The following is a 27,432-nucleotide window of genomic DNA, read 5'->3' as shown; positions in this document are numbered from 1 at the left end:
GCTTTAACAGTATGTGAACTGAGAACTTCCAGGTGTTCAAGCTGGGTTTCGAAGAGGCAGAGGACCAAGAGGTCAAATTGCCAACATTCACTGGATCATGGAGAAAGCAAGGCAATTCCAGAAAAACATCTACTTCTGCTTCACTGACTATGCTGAAGCCTTTGACTGTGTGTATCACAACAAACTGTGGAAAATTCTTAAAGAGATGGAGTACCAGACCACCTTACCTGTTTTCTGAGAAACGTGTATGCAGGTCAAGAAGCAATGATTAGAACCAGATATAGAACAACTGAGTAGTTTAAAATTGGGAAAGGAATACAACAAGGCTGTATATTGACACCCTGCTTATTTAACTTGTGCAGAGTACATCATGTGAAAGGCCAGGCTGGATGAAGCACAAACTGGAATCAAAATTGTCAGGAGAAATATCAACAACTTCAGATATGCAGATGATACCACTTTAATGGCAGACAGTGAAGAAGAACTAAAGAACCTTTTGATGAAGGTGAGAGAGGAGATTTAAAAAAGCGGCTTGAAACTCAACACTCAAAAATCTAAGATCATGGCATCTGATCCCATCACTTCATGGTGAATAGAAGGGGAAAGTGGAAGCAGTGACAGATTTTGTTTTCTGGGCTCCAAAGTCACTGTGGATACTGACTGCAGCCATGAAATTAAAAGACGCTTGCTCCTTGGAAGAAAAGCTATGACAAACCTAGACATTGTAATAAAAAGCAGAGGCGTCATTTTGCCAACAAACCATCTAGTCAAAGCTATAGTTTTCCCAGTGGTCATGTATGGATGTGAGAGCTGGACCATAAAGAAGGCTGAGCGCCAATGAATGGATGCTTTTGAGCTGTGGTGTTGGAGAAGACTCCTGAGAGTCCCTTGGACTGCAAGGAGATCCAACCAGTCCATCCTTAAGGAGATCAGTCCTGAATATTCATTGGAAGGACTGATGCCTAAGCTGAAACTCCATACTTTGGCTACCTGATGCGAAGAGCTGACTCATTGGAAAAGACCCTGATGGCTGGGAAAGATTGAAGGTGGGAGGAGAAGGGGACGATAGAGGATGAGATGGTTGGATGGCATCACCGACTCAATGGACATGAGTTTGAGTAAACTCTGGGAGATAGTGGAGGACAGGGAGGCCTGGCGTGCTGCAGTCCATGGGGTCGCAAAGAGTCGGACCCGACTGAGCGACTGAACAGCAGCAAGCGCCGCTGCCCCAGGCTCCCTGAGCGCCCCCTTCCTCACGTGCCTGCCTTGCTCACTCACTGTGCTCAGGGCGGACGCAGAGTAAGCACCGGACAGCGTGCCAGTTCAACACCATGACAAGTGCCGCGGGGGCAGGACCAGCTGTCACCGGGGGGACCCCGGGACTAGGAGTGAGAGGGCCGGCCTGGAGCTCTCTGGGCCGCTGAGGTCAGAGCTGCAGGCCTCCCCCGCCTCCGGGAAGGAGCCTAGATGGACAGCCCTTCGGGGAGGATGGCACGGCTGTCTTGAGGACGGACAGGAAAGTCCCTCCAAGATGTGGGCGGTGAGTTCAGGCCACGACTGGTGGGAAGGAGCTCAGAGAAGCAGGAGCTGGACGGGCAGGGGATTCCTGGCCCCGGGGGTCAGGGTCGGGGCCTCCGCAGCTTGGGCTCTAACTGGGCTCCCATCCTGCCCACATCTGCACACGTGCCGGGCCAACATCCTTTACCGAAAAAAGGAGCCTCTGCGAACTCTATCCTGCGAACTCTAGGGGAGAAACAGGCAGCTGATAGGAACACGCGGGTTCTTTCCTAGGAAGGCTCAGGAAAATATTTTGGAAAAGAGTGAATTAGAGATTTTGGCAAGGAAAAGCTGAGGGAATTAAAAATAAAAACAAAAACACACCACGCAGCCAAACAAAACCAGGCCCTGTCCTGACGCTGTGCAGGTGGTAAGGAGAGGGCGGCCCTGGTCTCCAGGACACGCAGAGCTGCCCAGCCCGCTAAAAATAGCAGCAGCCAGGCCTTGTTAGGCCTGCTCCAGAGAGAAGTATCTGAGTTACCTAAAAAGGAATTACACCCTACAGACAACCCAGCACAGGCCGGAGAGCCGAGATAAGGAGCGAAAAGGGACAAAGGAATTTCTCCGGAGGCAAGATTGCTATTTACCAGCTACGCCTGAGAACACCCTGCAGAGACATCTATGACCCTCAGCCTGGGAGGCAGGGGTCCTCTGGATGCCCAGCCGCCTGCCCTCTGCCACAGGGCTGAGCCAGGACGGTGAGGGGGAGGCGGGGGCCTGCCCCCCGAGAAGGCCCAGACTCAGCTCCTGGCAGCCCCGACCGGACGCGCTCCCAGAGCCCAGGCCCCACAGCCGCTGCCGGCCGGCACCCAGGGCAGCATGAGGCTCCGCGAGCTCGCCAGCAGGCGGGGCGCCTGGCCGTCCAAGCAGCGAGGGTGGCTCCCGGGCCCCGTGTGGGCAGGAGGCCCGCTCCGAGTCCTTGGGGCTGGAGGATTTCTCGTGTGGCCGTTGGCCCTGGGCACCCACAAGTGTGCCTGACCGCCGACCGCAAAGCTGAAGCAGCGTCCAGCAGGCGAACCGTGGCTTTACCCCAGATCCAGACAGACAGACACAAGGCTGCTCCTTCCAAAGGGGCAGAAATACGGAGCTTGGTCCGCTCTTAATACAGCCTGTTGCTTGGGACATCAGAGGTCTCTAAGAATGACTTGATTTTCATTTAAGAAGCACCTTTCCGGCCGAGGGGCACGCAGGATGGAAGCAGGTCCCGAGCCGACGGGGTGCCCCCTGCCTCCTGGCTCTCCCCGCGGACCCCGGGGCCAGCTGGCGGCCACAGCTTCCTGATCTCAGCCCTAGAACCTCCTCCCTGAAGCCACCCGCTTCCTCAGGGTGGTTTCCAGTTTTGGGGGGATGCACACGCTGACCACGGGCCGAAAGGCTGCCGAGGGCACCCCATACAGCCTCTGACCACAGCAGCCCCATGGGCGTGAGTGAGCCCCACCCCAGGATCCACCTCTGGGGGGGCCCATGGGCATAAGCCAGCCCCCGCCAGGATCCACCTTGCGGGAGGCGCCCATGGGCGTGAGTGAGCCCCCCCAGGATCCGCCTCGGGGGGCCCACCTCTCTCCGTATCAGAAGGGAAGCCTGGACATACCGGTGCCACCAGGTCACTGGGCTCCCAGGGAGCACCCACCTCTCTCCGTATCAGAGGCAGACAGGGAGCCGCAGCTCTAGCTGGGGTGGGGTGGGGGTCCAAGGGCCAGGATAGGATGCTCGTGTGCGCCGGGCACTCACGGGCGCCTCGGGGCGTGTGGGGCAGACGGCACACCTGATCCCCGCCCGGCTGCACTGTTACACGTGACCACGCTGACCCGGCAAGCAAGCAGCTCCTCAAGGCCAGTGAGGGTTGTCATCAGGCCCCCGTGAGCCCCCGGGAAGTGTGCCCTCTTCACACGCCGTGAGGGCGGGCTGCCATCTGCGGCCACAGTACAGACTAGCGGCGTCAGCAGCCCGTTGCGGGCTCGGCGGGTCTGCAGGGAGGACCTCGCACCCCGACACGAAGGAGGCTGGGCACTGGGGGCAGCTGCAGACTCAGGCCGAGCCCAGAGCAGAGAGCGGCGGGTGTGGAGGGGCCCACGCAGAGGGCACAGGGCACTGCCCAGCCCCTGCCTCCCTGCCAGCCCCCATCCCGCAGGGGCGCCTCCCTCCTGTCTCACACACCACACCAGCAGGCCAGAGCACGAGCCTGGCTTCTCAGAGGCTGACGAAGAGAGCAGCGGGGACCCCGCCTCTGGTCTCCCTGGAGAGGAACACCTCCCTGCTGCCTCGGGCCTTTCTTGATTGCTCTCGTCGCTGCATAGACATTTAGCTCAGTTCAGTCACTCAGTCGTGTCCGACTCTTTGCGAACCCCTGGACTGCAGGACGCCAGGCCTTCCTATCCATCAGCAACTCCCGGAGTTTACTCAAACTCATGTCCATTGAGTCGGTGATGACATCCAACCAGCTCATCCTCAGTCACCCCCTTCTCCTCCCACCTTCCATCTTTCCCAGCATCAGTCTTTTCCAATGAGTCAGCTCTTTGCATCAGGTGGCCAAAGTGTTGGAGTTTCAGCTTTGGCATCAGTCCTTCCAATGAATATTCAGGACTGATTTCCTTTAGGATGGACTGGTTTGATCTCCTTGCAGTCCAAGGGACTCTTAAGAGTCTTCTCCAACACCACAGTTCAAAAGCATCAATTCTTCGGCGCTCAGCTTTCTTCACAGTCCAACTCTCACATCCATTCATGACCACTGGAAAAACCATAGCCTTGACTAGATGGACCTTTGTTGGCAAAGTAATGTCTCTGCTTTTTAATATGTGGTCTAGGTTGTTCATAGCTTTTCTGCTAAGGAGTAAGTGTCTTTTAATTTCATGGCTGCAGTCACCATCTGCAGTGATTTTGGAGCCCAAAAAAATAAAGTCTGACACTGTTCCCACTGTTTCCCTGTCTATTTGCCATGAAGTGATGGGACCAGATGCCATGATCTTAGTGTTCTGAATGTTGAGTTTTAAGCCAACTTTTTCACTCTCCTCTCACTTTCATCAAGAGGCTCTTTAGTTCCTCTTCACTCTCTGCCATAAGGGTGGTATCACCTGCATTTCTGAGGTTACTGATATTTCTCCCGGCAATCTTGATTCCAGCTTGTGCTTCATCCAGCCCGGCATTTCGCATGATGTATTCTGCATAGAAGTTAAATAAGCAGGGTGACAATATACAGTCTTGACTTACTCCTTTCCCGATTCGGAACCAGTCCATTGTTCCATGTCCAGTTCTAACTGCTGCTTCTTGACCTGCATACAGGTTTCTCAAGAGGTAGGTCAGGTGTCCTGGTATTCCTATCTCTTGAAGAATTTTCCACAGTTTAATGTGATCCACACAGTCAAAGGCTTTGGTGTAGTCAATAAAGCAGAAGTAGGTGTTTTTCTGGAACTCTCTTGCTTTCTCGATGATAAAGCGGATGTTGGCAATCTGATCTCTGGTTTGTGTGCCTTTTTTAAATCCAGCTTGAGCACAGACATTAATGTGTTTCGTCAGATGTGCAGCCACTATTTCATTCTGGTGCTGCTGTGTATGTTCACATTTAATATAAAGGTGTTCTCACAGCGCCCTATGTGCTGCACACTGACTGCATTCACTTACATCAGGTAACACTCACACTTCTGTGCGCTCCTCACAGCTTCCCAAAGAGCCCGTCACGCCTTCTGCCCAGATGCAGGCCGGCTTCCTCCCCTTAGTCTGTAGGACTCTGCTTCCTCCGTGGCCCTACGACGAGGACCTTCACCGCCATTCTGCAGGCAGGCCTGGCGCCCCGCCCCCGTCCAGGGTCCCGGCAGGAAAGCATCTCATCTCCCAGGAGCTGCACCGTCAGGCTCGGGGCACGAGTGCTCGTTACAGAAGCTCCTTCCACTCAGCTTGCCGGAAGCTTTCATCAGAAATGGTTATAGAATTTCAGCAAATGCTTTTCCTGCATGTGCTGAGACGATGGTGTAGTTTTTCTTCACAGTTGGTTGACTTGGGTGATCTTATCTATTAATTTTTGAACGTTACACAGGCTTGAGCCCCTTGGTGCTCACGCATAACTTTTTGATGCGCCGCTGTTTCTATGTGTGTATGCGCATGCACATGCATGTGTGCACGTGCGTGTGCGCATGCGTGTGCATCTGTGTGTGCACGTGTGCGTGTGCACATGTGTGCATCTGTGTGTGCATGTGCACGTGTGCATCTGTGTGTGCATGTGCGTGCATGCGTAGGTGGGTGTGTGCGCACATGTGTGGGCATGCATGTGTGCATCTCTGTGTGCGTGTGCATGTGTGCGTGTGTGCGCGTGTGTGCATGTGTGCACATGTGTGCATCTGTGTGTGCGTGTGTGCATCTGTGTGCGTGTGTGTGCGTGCGTCTGTGTGTGTGTTGCATGCATTGTTACACACGTAAACAGCTCTACATGCTTGACTTGCTGAAGTCCCTTGAACTCGGGCCTTTACTCCACGCAGGAGACAGACCTGTGTTCTCACCGAGACGACTCTGTCCGCCTTTGCTGTCAGGGCACTGCTCGCATCACAGCATCACGTGTTTCAAGCTTCTTGAAAAGCTCGACAGAAACGTCAGTGTGTCTTGCTTAAATGTTTGACAGAACTTATCAGTGTTGAGGAAAGCTTTAATAAAGAGCTCGTTTATTTCTTCTCGACTTAGCTTCCTTTGCTTTTCCAAAAACATCTTCCTTTCATGTAAGTGTCCAGATTTATTGGCAAAAAGTTGTTCGTGATCATTCCTTTACTATCTTTTTATTGTCTACAGGATTTTCAGTGACCATTCCCCAATGTCAAATTTCTGAAATTGATCATTCTTTAATTCTTATCTTCTACTTTCAGAAATTAGATATAGAAGAGCAAATTAAATGGAAAGTAATCAAGAAAAAGGAAAAAAAAAAAAAACAGTGAAAAAGAAAACAACGGACAGAATCAGTAAAATCAGAAGCAGCCCCCGAGGTCAGCACAGCTGGGGAACCGCTAACCGTCCAATGGGCAGAAGGGTCTGATGTCCCTGCATCTTCGCCTGCCTGCTCATTTCTTTTTATTGGTTGTAAACATCAAATTGTGCATTCCAGCTCACTGGACACTAGCCTGGACGTCCTCTCGGGCTTTAACTGGCCAGTACAGCCTGGCCCCTGATCCCCGCAGCCACACTGTTCTGTGCTGCCCACTGCCTGAGGTCTGAAAACCAGTGTGTCTTACACATTTTCTGGTTTTAATTTGTTTAAGACAGGACGGGAAATTTGGTACCTGTTTCTGTGTGTACCCAGGTTTGATCCCTAGGTTGGGAAGATGCCGTGGAGAAGGGAATGGCTACCCACTCCAGTGTTCTTGCCTGGAGAAGCCCATGGACAGAGGAGCCTGGCGGGCTACAGTCCACGGGGCCGCAAAGAGTCGGACACAAATGAGTGACTTTCACTTTTCACTTGCTCCATGTTAGCTGGAAGCAGATAATACTCATCACGTTATTTTTTAAATTATTGCCAGGGAAAATTGTGAAAGGCTTTCAAATGGGCATAACAGACTAGAGGTGCCTTGCCCCTGTCTGGGTTCTTCCAACCTTAGTGACCCCCGAGCTGTTGTACAGTCCCGTGAACTCTGAACTCCAGCAGCATCGCAAGGATTCAGGACCGCAGGACGCCAGTGTCCAGAGAAGCACAGCTCGTGCCTGGCCAGCCTTCCCTTTGGCATTGCTGAAAGGAGAGGCCGGTGTTCCCCCTTTGGACTCTTCTTTGAACCAGTTTTAACACCTTACTGGTTCTCTCGTCAGTAAATAACAAATATCTATTATCTCAATAAAGAGTCGTCACCACTTGCTCGTTTCTCGTGTCTGTGTGTGAGCCAGCGCCCCACGTGCCGTCAACACGTGCGCAGCCCTGTGACCAGCCGAGGGCGGCACCTTCTCCCTGGGATGCACAGACGTCGGGCGGGAGGCTCTGACGTCAAACTCGAGGCAGAATTCGGGGGGGGGCATTTATTTATCCTCGTATCTGCGCAGTTCCTCACTCTCATCCAGAGAGCTGAGCACACCCCGTGCACACACACTCCTGGTCCCCGGGCCAAGGTGTGTGTTCTGGGGAGGAGGCGGGCGCCCGGACACTGACTTGGAGGGAAATGCCTGCCCGCCTCCTGGGCTCCGCTTTGGGGTATAGCCGCCGGGCTGCATGTGCGGCCAGGAGGCTCTGAAGGGACGCCTCCCGCCTGCTCCCAGGGGGCTGTCACCGCCAGGACCCCTCTGAGCCTGGACCCAGGGCCACTACCCGCCACCACCCCAACATACTCCCACCGCGTCTCACACCTGCCGGGGCCAGCTGTGCAAAGCAAACAAAAGTGACAGAGAGCAGAGGCCGACGGTCGAGACGGGGCCCCCCACTCCGGGCCTCTCCCTCCACAGTCAGCCTGGGCAGCCGCTGGGGCCTGAGCACGCCTCCGAGGTGACCTCTCTAGGAAAGGGGCCTCACCCGGCCCACTGGGCCAGCTGCCTGCCAAAAGCTGACCCCACAGTTCAGCCGGGCCAGGCTTCGGCCAGGGACCCTGAGGCCGCTGCCCACTTGGGCGGGTGAAATGCGGGGAAGGACGGGCTCGGAATGCCCCGTGACAGGAACAAGGCCCATGCCCTGCTGGACGCGCCCCTGGCACCTCGCGCCCCCCACCCTCCTGGGCCTCGGGTGGGAACCCGTCCCCCTTGGCCAAGACCATCGTCCCCTCCGACAGCCCAGGCCCTTCCTGCCGGACCCCGGGCCTCTCGGTTCCAGAGAGGACTTGCTGCCCCTCCCTGGCCTTCACCGTGGCTGGTACATCTGGGGGTGTGGACCACCCACACCAGCAGACTGGACAAGCAGCTGCCCCCTGTGCCAGTGTGGATGGCAGGAGTCGGGGGACAGCCCAGACACAGAAGGACATGGAGCGGACCCGCTGAGGCTCAGCGCCTGGGACCACCTGACTCCTGCACCTCCTCCTGCCATCAAAGCACCCGCACCTGCCCCGCAGACCCACCGCAGAAGCGCCCCGTGCCGTCAGCCATGCTGTCCCCGCCTGGCTCCCTGCTCTGCGGCCCCGCCAGCCTCCAGGTGCCACAGTCCCCCAGCAGCCCTGGCCGAGCAGGACGTCGTTTGCCCAGCAGTTCCCAGTGGCCTCTCAGATGCCCCACGGGGGGTCCCACGCGTGTCACCCGCCTGGGGAACACAGGCTCCAGGAGCAGAGCCCTCTGTCGACACCGCAGAGCTGACATCCCGGAGAGAGCTGAGCACAGACGTGGGGCCCTCGGGGAGCTGGGAAGGAGCGGCTTGCCTGTCAGGCCTCGCCTGGAGCCTCTGGCCACGGTCCAGCCCAGCGTCAGCATGCATCCTGCCCAGACCCCGGGGCCGAACGCGGGCTTTGCTGCCCCACCCTGCACCGCAGGTCCTCCCGAAGGTCCCCGCTGACGAGCAGAGCCCCATCCAGGGGCATCTAAGAAGGCAGGGGCTTCTGAGGAGGAACCAGGAAGTGGGAGGCACCCCTCCCCTGCTGGGGGACACCCCTCCCAGGGGGACCCCCACCCCAATCCCCCCCAGGACAGTGAGGCCACAGCCGCTCCCCCTCCCCCGAACTGCCCTCCCAGGGGCCTCCCCCCTGGTGGGAACTCTCCCCGCTGCGCCCACCCCCGTGGGAACTCTCCCCCACCCCAGGACACTGAGGCCGCAGCCCTCCCCCTCCCCCTCCATGGAACCCCCTCCCAGGGGGCCTCCCTCCGGTGGGAACTCCTCCCTGCACCCCCGCAGTGGGAACTCTCCCCTCCGTGCCCGTGCCCCCCGCCCCCCCGAGGACACCGAGGCCACAGCCCCTCTCCCTCCCCCAAACCTCCCTCCCAGGGGGACCCTCCACCGTGGGAACTCCCCCCGCCCGAGGACAGCGAGGCCGCAGGGGAACCCGGGCCTCCAGCAGCCTGAGGTGCTTCCTCGCGTGGGCCGGCTGCCGCCCGGCTCTTACCTGATAAAACTCCCGAAGCCAGTTCTTCTGGAGGTTTTCTGGCTGTAAATTAAAGAGAAAAAAGAAGACAGTCAGGCCCGTGACACACGCCAGCAGCCGCGAGCAGAGGCTAACATGATGGCCTGTCTGCGTGCTCACTGCAGGGCTGGGGCACAACGGGGTGGGGCCCCTTCCACACAGGGGCCTGGTCTGCCACTCAGCGGGGATGAGGGGCGGGCACCGGAGCTGGACCCACAGCTGACCCCAGCCCTGCTCGTCCTCAGCAGTGGGGCGTCCCTGGAAGGGCTCCTGGAGGCCAGGCCAGGGTGTCAGGCAGGACTCAGCAGCGTGGGGCCCAGGACTGGCCTGAGAACGGGCAAAAATGGGCAAAAAGCTGCGGCCTGAGAACGGGCAAGAACGGGCAAAAAGCTGCGTGGCCCCAGGTGTCAGCTTTGGGCCTATGGGCCCAGGGAAGAGCTGGCACAGGGAAAATGGGGGTGCGCCTCTTCCCACATGTCCCACCAGGCTCCTGGACCCCCAGACCAGCCAGCCGAGCAGGGCACACAGCCCCAGCCCCCCAGCATGGTCAAGGAGCTGAGGCGGGGACGGGAGACACACGGGGACCCTCAGGAGGTGGCAGAGCTTCACAAGTGGGAGACGAGAAGCCCGACGTCCAACGCCACTGGGCCACACGCAGAAACGACTCAGAGCAAACACAGCCCAGCACCCTTGAGACTCACACCCCGGATCCAAGCAGGGCTCTGGGCACCGGGGATGCAGGTGGAGCCAGGGCCTGGCTGACCACCCGGGCGCAACACGGCCACAGCAGCGCCATAGGCAGGGGCTGCCGCCAGCAGAGGCTTCCACGTGTCCCGAAAAGCAGGAAGACTGGACTGTGGACAGAGCAACGAACAAAGAGAAAAAATGCCTGCAGACCCAGAGCCTCACAGACCACCGAGCAGGAGGCAGAGAACGTCCCAGGCACCTGCCGGACACAGACGGCAGCCGGGGTCCAGCCAGGTGTGGGGTCTTCCAGTCCCCAAGGCCAGGTTCGGGAGCCAGGCCCCCAGCCCCACGTCTGAACAGCGAGGAGGGCACGCCCTGCCCCCTCTACCACCCTCACGGGCGAGCGAAGAGATGACAGCGGGAGATGGCAGCCCAGAGAAGCCCCGGCAGAGGCTGAGCCGTGACGGGCAGCACGGCCAAGGCTGAACGTCAGTCTCTGGACTTCAGGGAAAACAACGCCCGAGCCAGAGAGATTCCACCCTAGGTCCTCAGGAGGCTGACAGCAGAGAGCAGCGAGCGTGGGGAGTCTGTGCAGAAGCGGACCTTCAGACACGCTGGGGGTGGAGGAGCCGTGGGAAACAGCGTGGACTTGCCATGTGGCCGGGCGATGTGCCCGCGAGACCCAGAAATGCTCATCCACAGAGACAGAGCCACGAGCACGCGCAGCAGCAGACCAGGAGCTGAAAGGCAGGAACTACCTGGAGACCCATCAGCTCAGGGACGGAGAGATAAGGCATGTGGTCACACTGCACGGCAGCCACGGACACGGGCCACACATGCCATCAGTTCACAGACAGAGTGATAAAATCCGTGGTCACGCAGCACAGCACGCAGCCACGGACCCGGGCCACACGTGGGCAGGCCTCAGAAACACCGTGCTTAGTGCAAGAGGCCGGACTCCAGCTTACACAGCGCTCAGAACTGGCAGGCCCACAGACAGGGCGGGCCGCTGCCAGCCCCGGCGTCCGAGGGCGGGGCTGGTGTGCGCTGCCCACGGCGGTGGGGGGACAGCTCCGCTTTGATGCGGGAACAGCGCTGCAGTGCGAGCCCCTCCCCCACAGACCCTGCTGACCCCTCCCCGAGCCAGGGGCCCAGCACACCCGCGCCGGGGCCGGCACAGGGGCGGGGGCCACGGTCAGTCGGCCCCGGGCCCCAAGGCGATCAAAGGAAGAGAGCTTTCAGGGCAAGGCCCCCAATTCCCCCCAGCCCTGACTGAGGGCAAAGGGGCTGGTCTGGGGGTGCAGAGGGCCCCACCAGCATTTTAGCAACGTTTCCACACCAGCGTCCATGGGCTCGGCCTGGAGACAGAGGAAGGAGAGATTCGGTCCGTAGTCCTGATGTCCAGGCGCACGGCCGGACGTGAGGCCCCTAGCCCTGCACTCACACCCGCGGCCCGCCCGACACACGTGTCCACGACATCCTCGCCAAAACCCTGCAGGAAGTGGCGACAGCAGGAGGCAGGAGGCCTTAGGACCGCTGAGCTGCTGCTGTTTAAGACCCCTCACCACATTCCCGATTGACCCACAGGACAGGCGTGACCGGGACCCTCAATCCTGTCCCCGGCCCAGGACCCAACCCGAGTGACTGCCCAGGTGGGCCGGCGAAGTCTCCAAGGGCGAGGACCACCCAACCTTCCTAAGCCTGAGCTTCCCACCTCGGGTGCCCGGGACTCACTCCCTCCAGGAGGTGCCCCAGAGCTGCTGCACAGGGGGCTTGAGCCTGGAGCCGGAGGAGAGGCCTGGGGCGGGCACAGTGCAGGGGGAGTCAGGCCCCCGGCAGCAGGCGGGCTCACACCGCACTGGGGGCGCGATGCCCCCATGCTTGAACCAAGGGTCCTGCACGAGGAAAGGCTGCACAAAGCTGTGGGGCCGGAGGGCCTCCCTCTCCTGAGACAGGCTGGACACGCCGCAGGCAAGGCACTTGCCCGGTAGGTCCCCGGGAAAACATGGGCGTGTGGATGAAGCGGGCTGCTCTGCATGACTCTGGACGGCGCTGACAGGAATCAACGCGGGGACAGAGGCCTGTGGTGTCCCCTGTAATGGAAACCGCACGCACAGGCCCCGGGGCTGAGGCAACAGATCTCTCCGCGCGGCCTGGGCTCGGTCCCCAGCGCGGCCACCGGTTCTCAGGCCTCTGCTTCTACCATCCCTACCGGGCACTCAGAAGCTGGGCCAGGTACTCCACAGCCATGCACACACACGTGTGCACACACCACACAGGCACACTGAGAGCACACACACTCCCACATGTGCACACACCCCACACGCGCGCGCGCGCACACACACACACACGCACATGCATGCCCACGCGTGCACACCCACACAGGCACACACGTGTGCACACACCCACACATGCAGACACATGAGTGCACACACACACATGCGTGTGTACACATAACCACCATCTGGACTTGGCCCTGTGGGGGACGGACAGCACAGAGCATGGCCCGCCCTCCCTGGTCACAGACCTGCACAGCCTCCTGTAAGTGGCGCACGGCCTCCTGTAAGTGGGCGCACGGCCTCCTGTAAGTGGGCGTCCACTCTGCCACCGCCCAGGAGGTCCTGGCCATATTGACCAGAGTGTGCTCCACAGTGGCTCACACAGAAGCCCACCTACTCCAGGGGCCTTCGGCCCCAAGCAGCTTGTAAGTCATCTGGGCGCCCTGCTGCAGCCTATGAAATGGACCAGAACTTTCCGTGCGTGGTCGGGCCCACGGCCTGGGGGCGGTCCTGCCAGGTCAACGGCCTAAGAGCAGCGCAGGGATGCTCCGCAGGGCAGCCACGTCGGGAAGGGGCAGCAGGACCTGAGGCTCCTCTAGTCGGACTGTGGGTCACCAGCTTGCTTAGATCACCAGTATGACTCTCAGCCCAGGCGGCTATGGGTTCCTCAAAACCATTAACCCAACAGTCCTAATAAAAGTGCTTTCAACAAAGATACACCCATGTTTATGTTTAGAGAGGCCTCCAGAGGCTGTGGGATAATTAAAGGGCAGCTCTAAACAGACAACAGGGGACAAGAGCAGCTGGAGAACCCAGCCCACCTGCACATCAGGGCCACGCTGACCCACTCGCTGACCCGACCCGGGCACTTCCTGGCCAGCATCTCACCCACCCAAGCTGACTGCTGGCCCCTCAGCCCCTCCGCGTCCCTGAAGGTTGTCCGCTCACCCCTGACCTCCACAAGGGGATGTCCCTCTCCCTTCACAAGGGCTCCTCACGGCCTAGCCCAACTCTGGAGCCCCCAGCCTAGACCCTGAGTGCTGAGGGGCAGCACCATGACCTCAAGCCACCGGACCTCGGGCTCCTCTGCCCTCCCCGCTCTCACACTCATACACATGCTCACACACTCACACAGACACACTCTCACACAGACATTCACACATGCTCTCACACTCTCACACATGCTCTCACACACGAATGCTCACACACTCACAGACACACACACTCTCACACAGACACACACATGCTCACACACACACTCATGCAAACACTCACACAGATACACATGCTCTCACATACACTCATGCAGACACACTCTCACACAGACACTCACACATGCTCTCACACTCACACTTTCACAATGCTCTCACACTCAACACACATACACTCATGCAGACACACTCTCAGACACACATGCTCTCACACACACATGCTCACACAAACACACTCATGCAGACACTCACACAGACACTCACACATGCTCACACACTCACACATGCGGACACACAGATACACACATGCTTACACACTTGTTCACATGAGGACACACGGCTCATAAACTCACATGTGCACATGTGGGGACACACACATGTAGACACACAGAGATACACACATGCTCACACACTCATACACACAGGCACATGTGGGCACACACATGTTCACACACTCACACACCTCTCACACACATGCACACACACAAAGATACACACTCACATGCTCACACGCGCACATGCACACACACATACATGCTCACAGTCATACACATGTGTACATGTGGGCACACAGATGCTCACATGCGTGCACATGTGGGCAGACACACACACAAAGATACACACTCACACACACAAAGATACACACTCACATGCTCACACACATGTGCACATGCAGATACACACATGCTCACATACACACGGACATGCAGACACATGTGGACACACTGCTCACACTCACATGTGTACATGTGGACACATACGCAGACACACACAGATACACACTCACAAGCTCACAAACGTGCACATGCAGACACACATCTCACACCTATACACACTCACACACGCGGACACACGCATGCTTGCCCTCACACGTGCCTGCGCCCCCTGCCCCTCCCCAGCTCCTCCATCTGTCTGTCCTTCACTTCTGCCCCAGGAGCTGCTCTCAGCCAGGCCTGGAGGCCTCATAGTTGCAGCCCATATTTGGCTAATGCAGAGTTATTTTTAAAACCACTAAAGTAAGAATAAAAGATAAACACACATAATAGTTCTTAAAGAAATACTCTCATTTCAGCCCAAAGCGTGGGCCAGGCCGGCTCTGTGCGCTCACAGGAAGCACACGCCGCCCTGAGCTCTCAAGCACCCTGTCTGCAGAGCAGAGACTGTCAAAGCACGCTGGGAGGTGTTAAGGATACTCATTCTTTCCAAATGTGAAATTCTATTTCTGGAATTTTCGATCCTAGAAAAAAGTAATCGTAAACAACAAAAATGCTCTGCACACAAAGAAGTTCACGATGGCATTATTTATAAGAGTTACAGTTAAGAATACCACAGAGTTCACTGATAAAGAAAGTCACGTGGGCCGTCTGCGGAAAGGAAGGAGGCGGCAACAGAAAGAAATTCCTGAAACAGTAAATAAGTCCTGAGTATAAACATGCTGGGAGAGACTGAAGGCAGGAGGAGAAGGGGACAACAGAGGATGAGATGGCTGGATGGCATCACCAACAAGATGGACAAGAGTTTGAGTAAGTTCCAGGAGTTGGTGATGGACAGGAAAGCCTGGCATGCTGCAGTCCATGGGGTCGCAGAGAGTCAGACACGACTGAGCGACTGAACTGAACAGATAAACGTGGTGCTGCTCACACAACACCGCAAACGGGATGTAATGCCATTTACAAAAGGCCAAAAGGATAAGGTGTATTTTACCAAAAAACCCACAACATCTGATGAGCACACGTTGACACGGAAGCTGTTTCCACCTTAACGGAGATGCAAGGAGCACAAGCCCCACAGCGAGGACCAGGCCCGCACACACACGCCCACCTGCTGAGAAGCCCCTGCAGGCCTGGCCGCCGTGCCCACCACATCCTCCCCAGGCCCACGTGAAAGCTGGACGGCCCACGTGGCCCGCAAGGAACGAGGGGCTGCGTGGAAGGTGCACGAAGGCGTGGTCTGGCCAGCTGCCGCTTTAAACGCTCCAGCAGGGCAACAAAAAGACTGAGAAAAGAGCACCAAAACCCTGAGCAGCTGTATTTGAAGGATTTCTCCTTCTTTTGTTGTCTTCTTCTTAATATGTTTATAATTACATTACTTTCATATCTTTAACTCTTGATTTTAAAAGCTTGAGGAAGAGAAAAACAATGAAAAGAACACCAAAACCCTGAGCAGCTGTATTTGTCTTTTATTTTCTTCATTTTCATGTTTATAATTACATTACTTTCATATCTTTAACTCCTAATTTTAAAAGCTTGAGGAAGAGAAAAACAATGAAAGCTCTCAGAATACTTTGGCAACATTTGAAACAACCGCTAATCCCTATAAACAATTAAAAAAAAAGGCAAAGTATTCGCAGCTTATATGAAAGGTATTGGGCTGATCTGCTTATTCCTGCACAAAAATAAGTCAGAAAACCAACAACCCACACACCACAGCACAAACATATACACACACTCCACATACACATCACAAACGCACACCACACACATACACATGCCACACACACACACACCACATACACACATCACACCACAAACACACACACACCCCACAAATACAAAGCTGCTCAAAGCCACCTGTGGCCAGTGACCACTGGCCTGGATGGAGCAGATTTCAGAGTGTTTCCATCAACACAGGAAACGTCTCTGACTCAAGACCAGTGTTGTCCACTCGCTTTGTGTGATGATAAGAACGTTCTCTATTTGCACCAGCTGAATTTCCACTTGAAATGGGTACTGTGACTAAATAACTGAATTTAAATTTTTACTTAATTTTGATTAAATCAATATGAGTCACACATAATTAGCCATTACTAGACAGTACAGCTCTGGATAACAGAAAAGGAAGAAAAACTCTGAGGTCTACCATGAAAAACACATATGCTATCGACTGACACAGAAAGGAGAGGAAGGCCGCATACAAAAGAAGGCGCCTTCAGGTCAGCCTCACAGAGCAGTGCAGACGCCCCGTTACAGAACGCAGCGGCAGACAGAAAACTCAGCATCAGGACCAAGGGCAATCAACCGTGAAGCAATGGACAGTTCAACATGAGGAAAGCCTCTAACGCAACTGACCAACAAAATGAAGAAAAGCCCATGATTATCTCTACAGTGACCGAGAAGTCAACTAGACATTCGGCAGCGGAAGGGCTTGGCTGGAGCTCCACCACCCGTGGACGGGCGCGTCCCCTGTGAGCCTTCCCGTCTCGTCCCAGGGATGGGGGTGGGGGAGACGAGACACGTGAGGGTCTCAGCCCAGCGGCAGAGGCCCCCTAGCAGAGAGAGGCGTCACCACAGGCTACAGGTCACCTTGCTCCCCCATTACCCCACACGAGGAGGCTCCAGGGCAACAGTCGTGGGCTCCAGACGGGAGAGGGCGAGACACAGGGGCCCCCAAACCAGGACACGGCGGGGCAGAGGGCAAACCCGAGACACAGGGGCCCCCAAACCAGGACACGGCGGGGTGGAGGGCAAACCCGAGACACAGGGGCCCCCAAACCAGGACACGGCAGGGTGGAGGGCAAACCCGAGACACAGGGGCCCCCAAACCAGGACACGGCGGGGTGGAGGGCAAACCCGAGACACAGGGCCCCCCAAACCAGGACATGGGGGGAGACACAGGGGGCCCCCAAACCAGGACAGCAGGGGGCAGGGGGCAAACCTCTGACATCACAGCCACAGCTGACAGTAAACACAGCTCACCCCCGGCCCGCACTGCAGGCCTCAGTCCCTATGACCCAACTCATCACGTGCAGACTTCAACAAAAATTACACGGCAAGAGAAAATCAGTCTAAACGTGATTGATTGATTGATTGATTGATATTTATGGACAGCTTTTGGATCTTAGTTCCCTGACCAGGGGTAGAACCTGGGCCACCGGCAGTTGGAAGCTCGAAGTCCTAGTCACTATCATGCGTGCATGCTCAGTCGCTTCAGTCGTGTCTGACTCTTTGCGACCCCAGGTACTGTAGTCCGCCAGGCTCCTCTCTCCATGGGATTCTCCAGGCAAGAATACTGGAGTGGGTTGTCATGCTCTCCTCCAGGCGATCTTCCCGACCCAGAGATCGAACCAGAGACTCCTGCATCACAGGCAGATTCTTTACCGCTGAGCCATCAGCTGCTGCTGCTGCTAAGTCGCTTCAGTCGTGTCCGACTCTGTGTGACCCCATAGACGGCAGCCCATCAGGCTCTACCGTCCCTGGGATTCTCCAGGCAATAACACTGGAGTGGGTTGCCATTTCCTTCTCCAATGCATGAAAGTGAAAAGTGAAAGTGAAGTCGCTCAGTCGTGTCCGACTCTTCGCGACCCCATGGACTGCAGCCCACCAGGCTCCTCCGTCCATGGGATTTTCCAGGCAAGAGTACTGGAGTTGGGGGGAAGCCCCCTAATCACCGGACCTACAAGGAATTCCTTAAAGACATTTTAAAAAATGCATCAGAATCTGACTCAATTATGACACAGATTTTGGAATTATCAGAAAGAGAATTTAAAATAACTGTGACAGGAAAAGTGGACAATTTTCAGGAACAGATGGGTAACAGCAGCAGAGTGATGGAAACTCTGAGAACCAAAAGGAAACACTAGAAATCAGAAACACTAACAAAAACAAAGACTGTCTTCAGTGGCTCATGCACAGATTAGACATAGCCAAAGAAATAGTAAGCTTGAAGATACGGCAATAGAAGCTTCCAAAACTGAAATGCAGAGATTATAAAAACGAAAAAAATTTACCGAACATCCAAGAATTGTAGGACACAAAAGAGCAACACCAGAAGAGAGAGAGAAGAGAGCAGATGAAAAGTTTGAAGAGACAATGGCCAAGAACTCTGCAAAGTTATGACCAAACCGCAGATCCCCAAGGCTTAGAGAACCCCAAGTAGGATAAACACTAAAACATCTAAACCTCATCTTAGACATTTAGGCACAGTTGCTGAAAGCAAAAGATGAGGAGAAACCTTGAAATAAGGAGGGAAACAAACACACCTAATCTATAGAGGAGCAAGGACAAGAACCACAGTGAACTTGACAAAAACCCCACGGGCAAGGAGACAGTGAATCGAGATGTTTCCTGTGGGCGGAAGAAAACCAAAACACCAACCCAGAATTACGTATCCAGCAAAATTATCTTCCAAAAGTAAAGGGGAGAGATTTAAACTTGGACAAACAAAACTGAGGAGATTCATAACCAGTATACGCGAACATGAAAAGTAATGGCTTCAAAAGTTTTTCAGGGAGAGAGAAAATTATATAGGGGATATAGAATAAGGGGGTTTAAATAAGGGGAAGAAATAAACGAAGGCTAAAAATATTAACTGAAAAGTTCCTCAATAGAAGCAACATTTATGATAAAATGATAATCAACCAGGATTTGGTAAGTGCTTCCTGAGCGGGCAGAATTCCAACAAGCCTCCAGGGGCCCCACCTGGGCGTTCACTCCCACACGGGGCGGGGGTGACTCTGTAAGATGCCACTCCCCCAACTGGCTAACACACGGCCAAGATGAAAGGCACTCTGCAGAGGTAATGAAATTCCAAAGTTAGTGGATCTTAAGTTAATCAAAAGGGGGATTATCTCAGGTAGGTCCAACCTTATCTGGTATCAGGTGAGTCATTTAAAAGGGTCTAAAGGTCAGAGTCTGGAAGCAAAGGATCTCGCTCTCCTTTGCCGCCCCGAAGAAGCAAGACACCAAGGGTTGTACAGCCTGGGGAGCTGACCCGCAGCCTGTCCCTCCTGGGGGCTCTAGATGAGCAGGCGGCCCCTGAGAAGGGGACCCAGCTCTGTGTCCCACCCCCCACCCTGCAGAAGAGGGACACGGGGAGGCGCTGAGCTAACCTGAAGTCCGCAACGGCCTGTTGCACAGCAGGGGAGCCCATCACAACCCTGATGCTGCAAACGCACGTGTGAGTGCAGGAAGACGGAAGGCCTGCTACTTTAAACTGTCCCCGCTCTGGTTTCACTGCAGTGTAAGGCCTATGGCAAGGATCTAATTCACAACGTTACCCAAATGGTTAAACTGTACGAGTAACCGTTCTCCCCAGCTGCTACTGCACGGCCGGCCTGTCTGTGCCTCCCTCGCTCCCTCCAATAATCGGCCTTATCAAATATTTATTTCACTCACATATTCAAACAAACAACTCAACGCTTCCTTAGGTTACTGCTTTCCTGGGCTTTTCCTGTTTCTTATTCAGCAATGTTTGGATTTATGTTTACCCTTCCCACGCTCCTTCAGTTTATGGCGTACTTCTCTATTTCATTTTGACTAAAGTGCTTTCTTTATTTTTAATACTATCACAACTTATCACAGAGTATATTTATTAGAAAAACGCCACCACATGCACACCTCTGCCCCTCATCCTAAGGCCAGTCCCTGCCTCCTGTGGGCAGGCCAGCCACGCCAGGCACTCCTGGAAAGGTCAGGCGCCTGGCAAGGGCGCACACCATTCCCACATTCATGCCACCTGACACCCAAGCCACAGGGGTGGCATCGCGTGAGGAGCAGCCAGAGGCGTCACGGCAGGACGGGAGCCAGGCTGCCTGCCCCACAGAGCGTGATCCCGCGGAGCAGGTGGTAAATCTGAAACAAACAGCAAAAGAACTCGGGGAAAATGGCAGGACAAAAGATTAACATACAAAAATCAGCAGCGGCCACAAATACAGACAGCAGCCGGTGAGAAGGTGCATGGGGAAGGAAAGCCCCGCTTACAACAGCAACATAAGAAAAGGTACCAGTGAGGAGTAAACTTTAAAATGTGACAAGTTTACAAGAGAAAAGTATTAAGACATTCCTGGCAGAGACGAGAGTCAGATGTGAGTCACCGGAGCGCCTTGCGGTCCTCAGAGCCTGACTCCGGGGGAGCGTCAGGGCTGATCCCCGGTGAGCCTCCCACCCCACCCAGCTCCACCGGATAAGCAGTTCTAAAGTTCACACAGAGAAAGGAGTCATGACTCAAAGTTCGAATATCAGTTTTAAAGACAATCATGTGTTCAACTAAAATTTTTTTAAATTGCATAGCGAAAAAATTAGTAAAATCAAAAACTGTGAAGCTGATTGAAAATATTTGTAATATATATCAGGGGCGAAGAGCTTATCTTCCTAATATTTGAAGAATTCTTTAAAGTCGAGGGGAAAAAGGCAAAATATGAAAAAACTCAAACAGCATCACAGAAAAGACTCCTGACTAACTTCTTGTGGGAGAGATGTCGCCTGCTTCCTAGACCGGAGGGGCCGGGCTCCAAGGTGGGGCAGGGGGGCACCTGGACCCCAAAGTCCAACCGGAAACCAAAGGGGAGACACGTAGGCATCCACGCTGCAGTCACCCTGCAGGACGGTCAGCGGCAGAAGGATCAGGGATGGGGGCCAGACTGGAAGAGACAACCGTGCCCCAGGCCCACGGAGACCCCACGCCACGGGAAAACCAGGGAAAGCAACGTGCGGAAGAGACTGGGCCACGGGACTCATTCCGACCGGGAGCTTTGTGGCAGCAAAGCCCGCAGTGGTCGGACGGGCACTGTCCTTGAAGGCAGGCTGTTTGCCACCTCCTCTCTAGGCAGGTTCCACCCCAGCTCACAGCGCCTCTGCACCCAGGAGGGGCTTGGCTATGGACAGCGGTCAGTGTCCAGCCGCCGGACCAGGAAGGCACAGGCAGGCAGGAGCGGGGCGCGTGGGCCCGGACGGCAGAGCTGTCAGCGGGCCACCAGAGCCCACCTCCCCCCGACTCTCAGCGCCCACCGAGGTCTCCCCACCTGGCCTGGGGGACACGCTTGTCTCCAAGACTCATCCTACCCACAGCACTCAATGGTCCCAGCAGCTTCCCCACAGCACCCGAGGAGGGACCTCTGCATCTAGCTTGTTGTTCAGACCCTTGGTCGTGTCCAAATCTTTGTGATCCGTGAGCTGCAGCACGCCAGGCTTCCCTGTCCTTCACCATTACTTTGGTCCCAGAATTTAATCAAACTCTTGGCCATCGAGTCGGTGATGCCATCCAACCATCTCATCCTCTGTTGTCCCCTTCTCCTCCTGCCTTCAATCCTTCCCAGCGTCAGGGTCTTTTCAAATGAGTCAGCTCTTTGCATCAGGTGGCCAAAGTATTGGAGCTTCAGCTTCAGCATCCGTCCTTCCAATGAATATTCAGGGTTGATTTCCTTTAGGATGGACTGGTTTGAGCTCTCTGCAGTCCAAGGGACTCTCAAGAGTCTTCTCCAGCACCACAGTTCAAAAGTATTAATTCTTTGGCACTCAGACTTCTTTACAGTACAACTCTCACAATTGTACATGACTACTGGAAAAACCATAGCTTTGACTATGCCAACTTTTGTCCATAAAGTGATGTCTCTGCTTTTTAACTCACTGTCTACATTCGTCATATCTTTTCTTCCAAGGAGTAAAGCAGTGTCTTAATTTCGTGGCTCAGTCACTGTCCACAGTGACTCTGAAGCCCCAGAAAGTAAAACCTGTCACCGCTCCACTTTTCCCATCTATTTGCTACGATGCGACGGGACTGGATGTGATGATCTTCATTTTTTGAATGCTGAGTTTCTTTTTTATTTTATTTTTTAACTTTACAATATTGTATTGGTTTTGCCGTATATCAACATGAATCTGCCACAGGTATACATATGTTCCCCATCCTGAACCCTCCTCCCTCCTCCCTCCCCGTACCATCCCCCTGGGTCGTCCCAGTGCACCAGCCCCAAGCATCCAGTATCGTGCATCGAACCTGGACTGGCGACTCGTTTCATACATGATATTATACATGTTTCAATGCCATTCTCCCAACTCATCCCACCCTCTCCCTCTCCCACAGAGTCCAAAAGGCAGTTCTATAATCAGTGTCTCTCTTGCTGCCTCGCATACAGGTTCATCATCACCATCTTTCTAGATTCCATGTATGTGCGTTAGTATTGGAGAAGGCGACGGCACCCCACTCCAGTACTTTGCCTGGAAAATCCCATGGATGGAGGAGCCTGGTAGGCTGCAGTCCGTGGGGTTGCTAAGAGTCGGACATGACTGAGCGACTTCACTTTCACTTTCATGCATTGGAGAAGGAAATGGCAACCCACTCCAGTGTTCTTGCCTGGAGAATCCCAGGGATGGGGGAGCCTGGTGGCTGCCGTCTCTGGAGTCACACAGAGTCCGACACGACTGAAATGACTTAGCAGCAGCATACTGTATTGGTGTTTTTCTTTGTGGCTTACTTCATTCTGTATAATAGGCTCCAGTTTCATCCACCTCATTAGAACTGATTCAAATGTATTCTTTTTAATGGCTGAGTAATACTCCATTGTGTATATGTATCACAGCTTTCTTATCCATTCATCTGCTGATGGACATCTAGGTTGCTTCCATGTCCTGGCTATTATAAACAGTGCTGCGATGAACACTGGGATACACATGTCTCTTACAATTCTGGTTTCCTCGGTGTGTATGCCCAGCAGTGGGATTGCTGGGTCATAAGGCAGTTCTATTTCCAGTTTTTTAAGGAATCTCCACACTGTTCTCGATAGTGGCTATACTAGTTTGCATTCCCACCAACAGTGTAAGAGGGTTCCCTTTTCTCCACACCCTCTCCAGCGTTTACTGCTTGTAGACTTTTGGATCACAGCCATTCTGACTGGTGTGAAATGGTACCTCATAGTGGTTTTGATTTGCATTTCTCTGATAATGAGTGATATTGAGCATCTTTTCATGTGTTTGTTAGCCATCTGTATGTCTTCTTTGGAGAAATGTCTGTTTAGTTCTTTGGCCCATTTTTTGATTGGGTCGTTTATTTTTCTGGAATTGAGCTGTAGGAGTTGCTTGTATATTTTTGAGATTAGTTGTTTGTCAGTTGCTTCATTTGCTATTATTTTCTCCCATTTTGAAGGCTGTCTTTTCACCTTGCTTAGAGTTTCCTTTGTTGTGCAGAAGTTTTTAAGTTTAATTAGGTCCCATTTGTTTATTTTTGCTTTTATTTCCAATATTCTGGGAGGTGGGTCATAGAGGATCCCGCTGTGACGTATGTCGGAGAGCGTTGTGCCTGTGTTCTCCTCTAGGAGTGTTATAGTTTCTGCCTGAGATGCAGGAGACCCCAGTTCGATTCCTAGGTTGGGAAGATCCCCTGGAGAAGGGACAGTCTACCCACTACTGTATTCTTAGGTTTCCTTGCAGCTCAGCTGGTAAAGAATCCGCCTGCAATGTGGGAGACCTGGGTTCAATCCCTGGGTTGGGAAGATCCCCTGGAGTAGAGAAAGGCTACCGATGCCAGTACTCTGGCCTGGAGAATTCCATGGGCAAACTCCATGGGGTCACAGAGTTGGATACAACTGAGCGACTTTCACTTTCACTTCACTTTCTCTTGGCAAAACTCTGTTAGCCTTTGCTCTGCTTCATTTTGTACTCCAAGGTCAAACGTGCCTGCTTCCCACCGGCCCAGGCCAAACTTCGGTTCTCTGTGGGCCAGGGCCCCGTTTCTCGGAGGGAACCAGACTGTGAGCAGCAGAGGGTACTTGAGACAAGGTGCCCGGGGAGCCAGGGGCCAACGGCAGCTCTCTCTACAGGGCCCCAGGAAGGCACGGCCGCCCAGCCAGGGTCCCCACCGGGAAAAGAGTGAGGCACCGCTTCCTGAAGGTCAGACTCAGGCCCCACAAGACGGCCACCAGCGCTGGGAGGCCCCTCGGCATGTCGCACTCCCGCCAGTGAGACCACCCCTTTCACACATCCAAGAGGGCACTGTCGCCCCTTAAGGTTCAAACTGTGAAGCCTGGTCTAATTCAGAGGCTAAAACATGGAAATGTGCTTTGAGCATCTGAGGGAGGCAGCACTGGGACTGAGGGAGCTGCCCTGGGATGCATGGCCGGGCGCCCAGCGGCCTCGTGGCCTGGAGCCTGGGCTTGGGGCAACGCGGAGTCAGGGTCTTCAAAGCCCCAGGGTCCTGAAGGCAGAAACCCAGCCCGCAGGGAGGTGGCTGCACCCGCCTTCCAGGCCAACAGAGACAGTGCAGGACCGGGAGCACCAGGACGTACAATCGTCTTTCTCAAATACGCCCTAGAAACGTCCAAGGGCAAGTCACTAGGAAGGAACGGCGCCCGGCTCCCCGCTCTGCGCCTGCGGCGAGGCCTCCGGGCACTGAGCTGCCCCGGCTTCTCAGGAAATCCTGCCCCACGCTGCACGCTTATCCCTGTGGAAAACCATTTCCTTTCCCGAGAAAGGAAATCTTGTCTCTGGAGGCACAAACACGGAGGCTAAGAATAGCTCTGCAGAGGAAATGCCGGTGGGCCGGCCACCAGTCGGCGGACACGCCGCGCGGTGGGCGGGGAGCGTGCCCTGAAGTCCACCTGTCCTCTCTGCATGTTAGGCCTTTAGATAAACCCTGCAGAGCTTAAAAATGAAAGAATGAAGGGAAAACAATGGAAATAAAGGAAAAACGACAATAAGGGAAAAGATGAAAATACGAAGAGCGAGGGAGGCTTCCCACGACAGATAACCCAGCAGCATCCTCCTCTTTAGCTCACATCTACAAACGCTGCCAAGGCCCCCCACAGAGGCCTGGGACTTGCGAACCCGAATCACCGGGATGGAGGGCCTGGCAAAGCTATGACACAATAGACATTTGCCCTGAAGAGTGCCCTGGGCATCGTGTGTTTAAATGCCAATCTATCCCAGGTGGTGCGGTCGGTAAAGAATTCATCTGTCAACGCAGGAGACATGGGTTACACAGGCCCGATCCCTGGGTGGGGAAGAGCCCCTGGAGGAGGGCGTGGCAAGCCACTCCAGTCTTCTCGCCTGCAGGATCTCACGGACAGAGGAGCCTGGTGGGCTACAGTCCATGGGGTCGCAAAGAGTCAGACACAACTGAGCACACGCAAGGACAGGGTCATCCAACAGGGTCAAATTCTAGGAAACAAAACAAGCTTAACTTAGAAATGACAGCCTATGAAAACGGAAATGATCCATCTTCGGGGCAGCCACCAGGGCTAAGACCGGGTGCGAGCCCGTTTCTCAGCAGAGGCCTGTCCAGCTGGATCACTGGCACCAGGTGCAGAAGGAAACAGGTGTGGCAGGCAGCCACCGTCAGAGGCAGGTGTATGTCGGCATGGAAACCCGTGGGGTCTCCAGACCCTGGTGTGTCAGCACTGGGACTGCAGTGCGGGCACTCCTCCCAGGACCCACGTTTCCCTCTGGCACCCCAGGTCCTGCCAGGACCTCGCTTCGGGATTGAACAGCAAACGGGGTGCGCCAGGAACCCCGCACAGCCCTGGGGTGGCAGCGGAGGGGTGGGCTCCACCTTGGGCCCCACGCCACCCCGCCCCCACAGGCCTGCCTCCATCCTGCCCCATCGCAGGCATCTGCGGGGGGACCCACGCAAGCCACCGCCCAGCGTCCCCGCCCCGTCCTCCAGACCCCGCCAACACAGCGCACACACTCTCTTCCTCATGCTGATCCTCCTTCTTTTCTAAGAAAAAGGCAGAGAAACAAGGAGAGCAGGGCACGCGTCTGGGCCCAGGACACGGTGCGTGTGGGTCCCCAGGACTGCAGTTCAGGGGAGCCCCAGGCCCCAGAAACGCAGGAGGGCAACGGGAAAAGCCCCGAGGGGGCGCCTGGGGAGAAGCGTGAGCCGCACCGACGCCTTTCTGTCCGACTTACAAAGACGCTTCTTGAGCAATGGCTCGCGGGCGGTGAACTACCGTTGGGCGGTGTGGCAGGCAGGTAAAGTTGGGAGGTCCCGGCCAGGGCACCGGCTGGGGACATGATTGCAATGTGGGCCTTCGGATTTGAGCCAAAGAAGGAAGATGTTAGAAAGATGAAAGCTGAGACTGACAAGGAAGGAAGCGGCACCATCGGTTTTGAAGACTGTTTTGCCACGGTGGTGGTTTAGTCGCTAAGTCGTGTCCGACTCTTGCAACCCCATGGACTGCAGCCCGCCAGGCTCCTCTGTCCAAGAATACTGGAGTGGGTTCCCATGCCCTCCTCCAGGGGACAATGACTGTAAAAATGAGTGAAAAGTGTGAAAAAGAACTATGGAAGGCTTTCACGTTATTTGATGATGATGATACAGGAAGTATATCACTGAACAACATCAAGAGGGTTGCTAAGGAACTAGGGGAGGATTTAACAGAGGAGGAATTTCAGGAAATGCTTGATGAGGCTGATCACGATGGGGATGGAGAAATTAAGGAGGAAGACTTTTTGAAAATGATGCAGAAGACCACTCTTTATCAACACTGCTTTTTATTTCCTTCTGGAAAGTTAAAAACTTGAGGTGTATGGGGGGAGCCCTGCAGGAGGGAAGTGTGGTTTCTGAGTCCTCTGCACAGGTGCTGGGACCAGAGGCCTCCCAGAGGCTCCAACAGGGGCAATTACAGCGGCCTAATGCAGGGCGCTCCGGGGCAGAGATCCAGGGAAAGCTGCCGGGCTCTGACTTAATGAATCAAGTCTGTGTAAACAAACAGCGTCGGCCTGGCTCATGCCTGATTCATGAAGCACCCGCTGCTTGCAGTCAACATGAATTTTCACCTAACACCTTCCAGCGAGTTCGGAGTTTCGAGCACTTGTACTTCCTGTCACTGACCATGACCTGCTTTCCCAGCTCCTGGGATCTGAGCATTAAGAAGCTCTTTTTATGGACTGGAAAAAAAGAGGGAAAATCTGCCAGTGCTATATACACTGTAAAGGCACAGAAAGCTGGAATTTAAACTTTCTTTAAATGCAGATTTTTAAAAAAAAAGACCCA

General features: G+C 54.8%; 1 protein-coding gene across 6 annotated transcripts in view; it reads right to left on the bottom strand.

Annotated features, from left to right (window-relative positions):
- The window catches only part of INPP5A (inositol polyphosphate-5-phosphatase A), a 146,199-nt gene that overhangs the window by 84,017 nt on the left and 34,750 nt on the right, over positions 1 to 27,432 (bottom strand). For all 6 annotated transcript variants that reach the window (XM_086378259.1, XM_086378258.1, XM_086378260.1 and 3 more), the window contains exon 2: positions 9,534 to 9,575. In XM_086378259.1, coding sequence (XP_086234385.1) covers positions 9,534 to 9,575 — 42 coding nt within the window. The remainder of the gene's footprint in view (positions 1 to 9,533; positions 9,576 to 27,432) is intronic.

Source organism: Bos grunniens, chromosome 26, assembly GCF_055505025.1.
Source record: "Bos grunniens cultivar Pamir isolate PY7600 chromosome 26, Bosgru_T2T1.0, whole genome shotgun sequence".
Lineage (NCBI taxonomy): Eukaryota > Metazoa > Chordata > Mammalia > Artiodactyla > Bovidae > Bos > Bos grunniens.
This window is presented reverse-complemented; position numbering and strand designations above follow the sequence as displayed.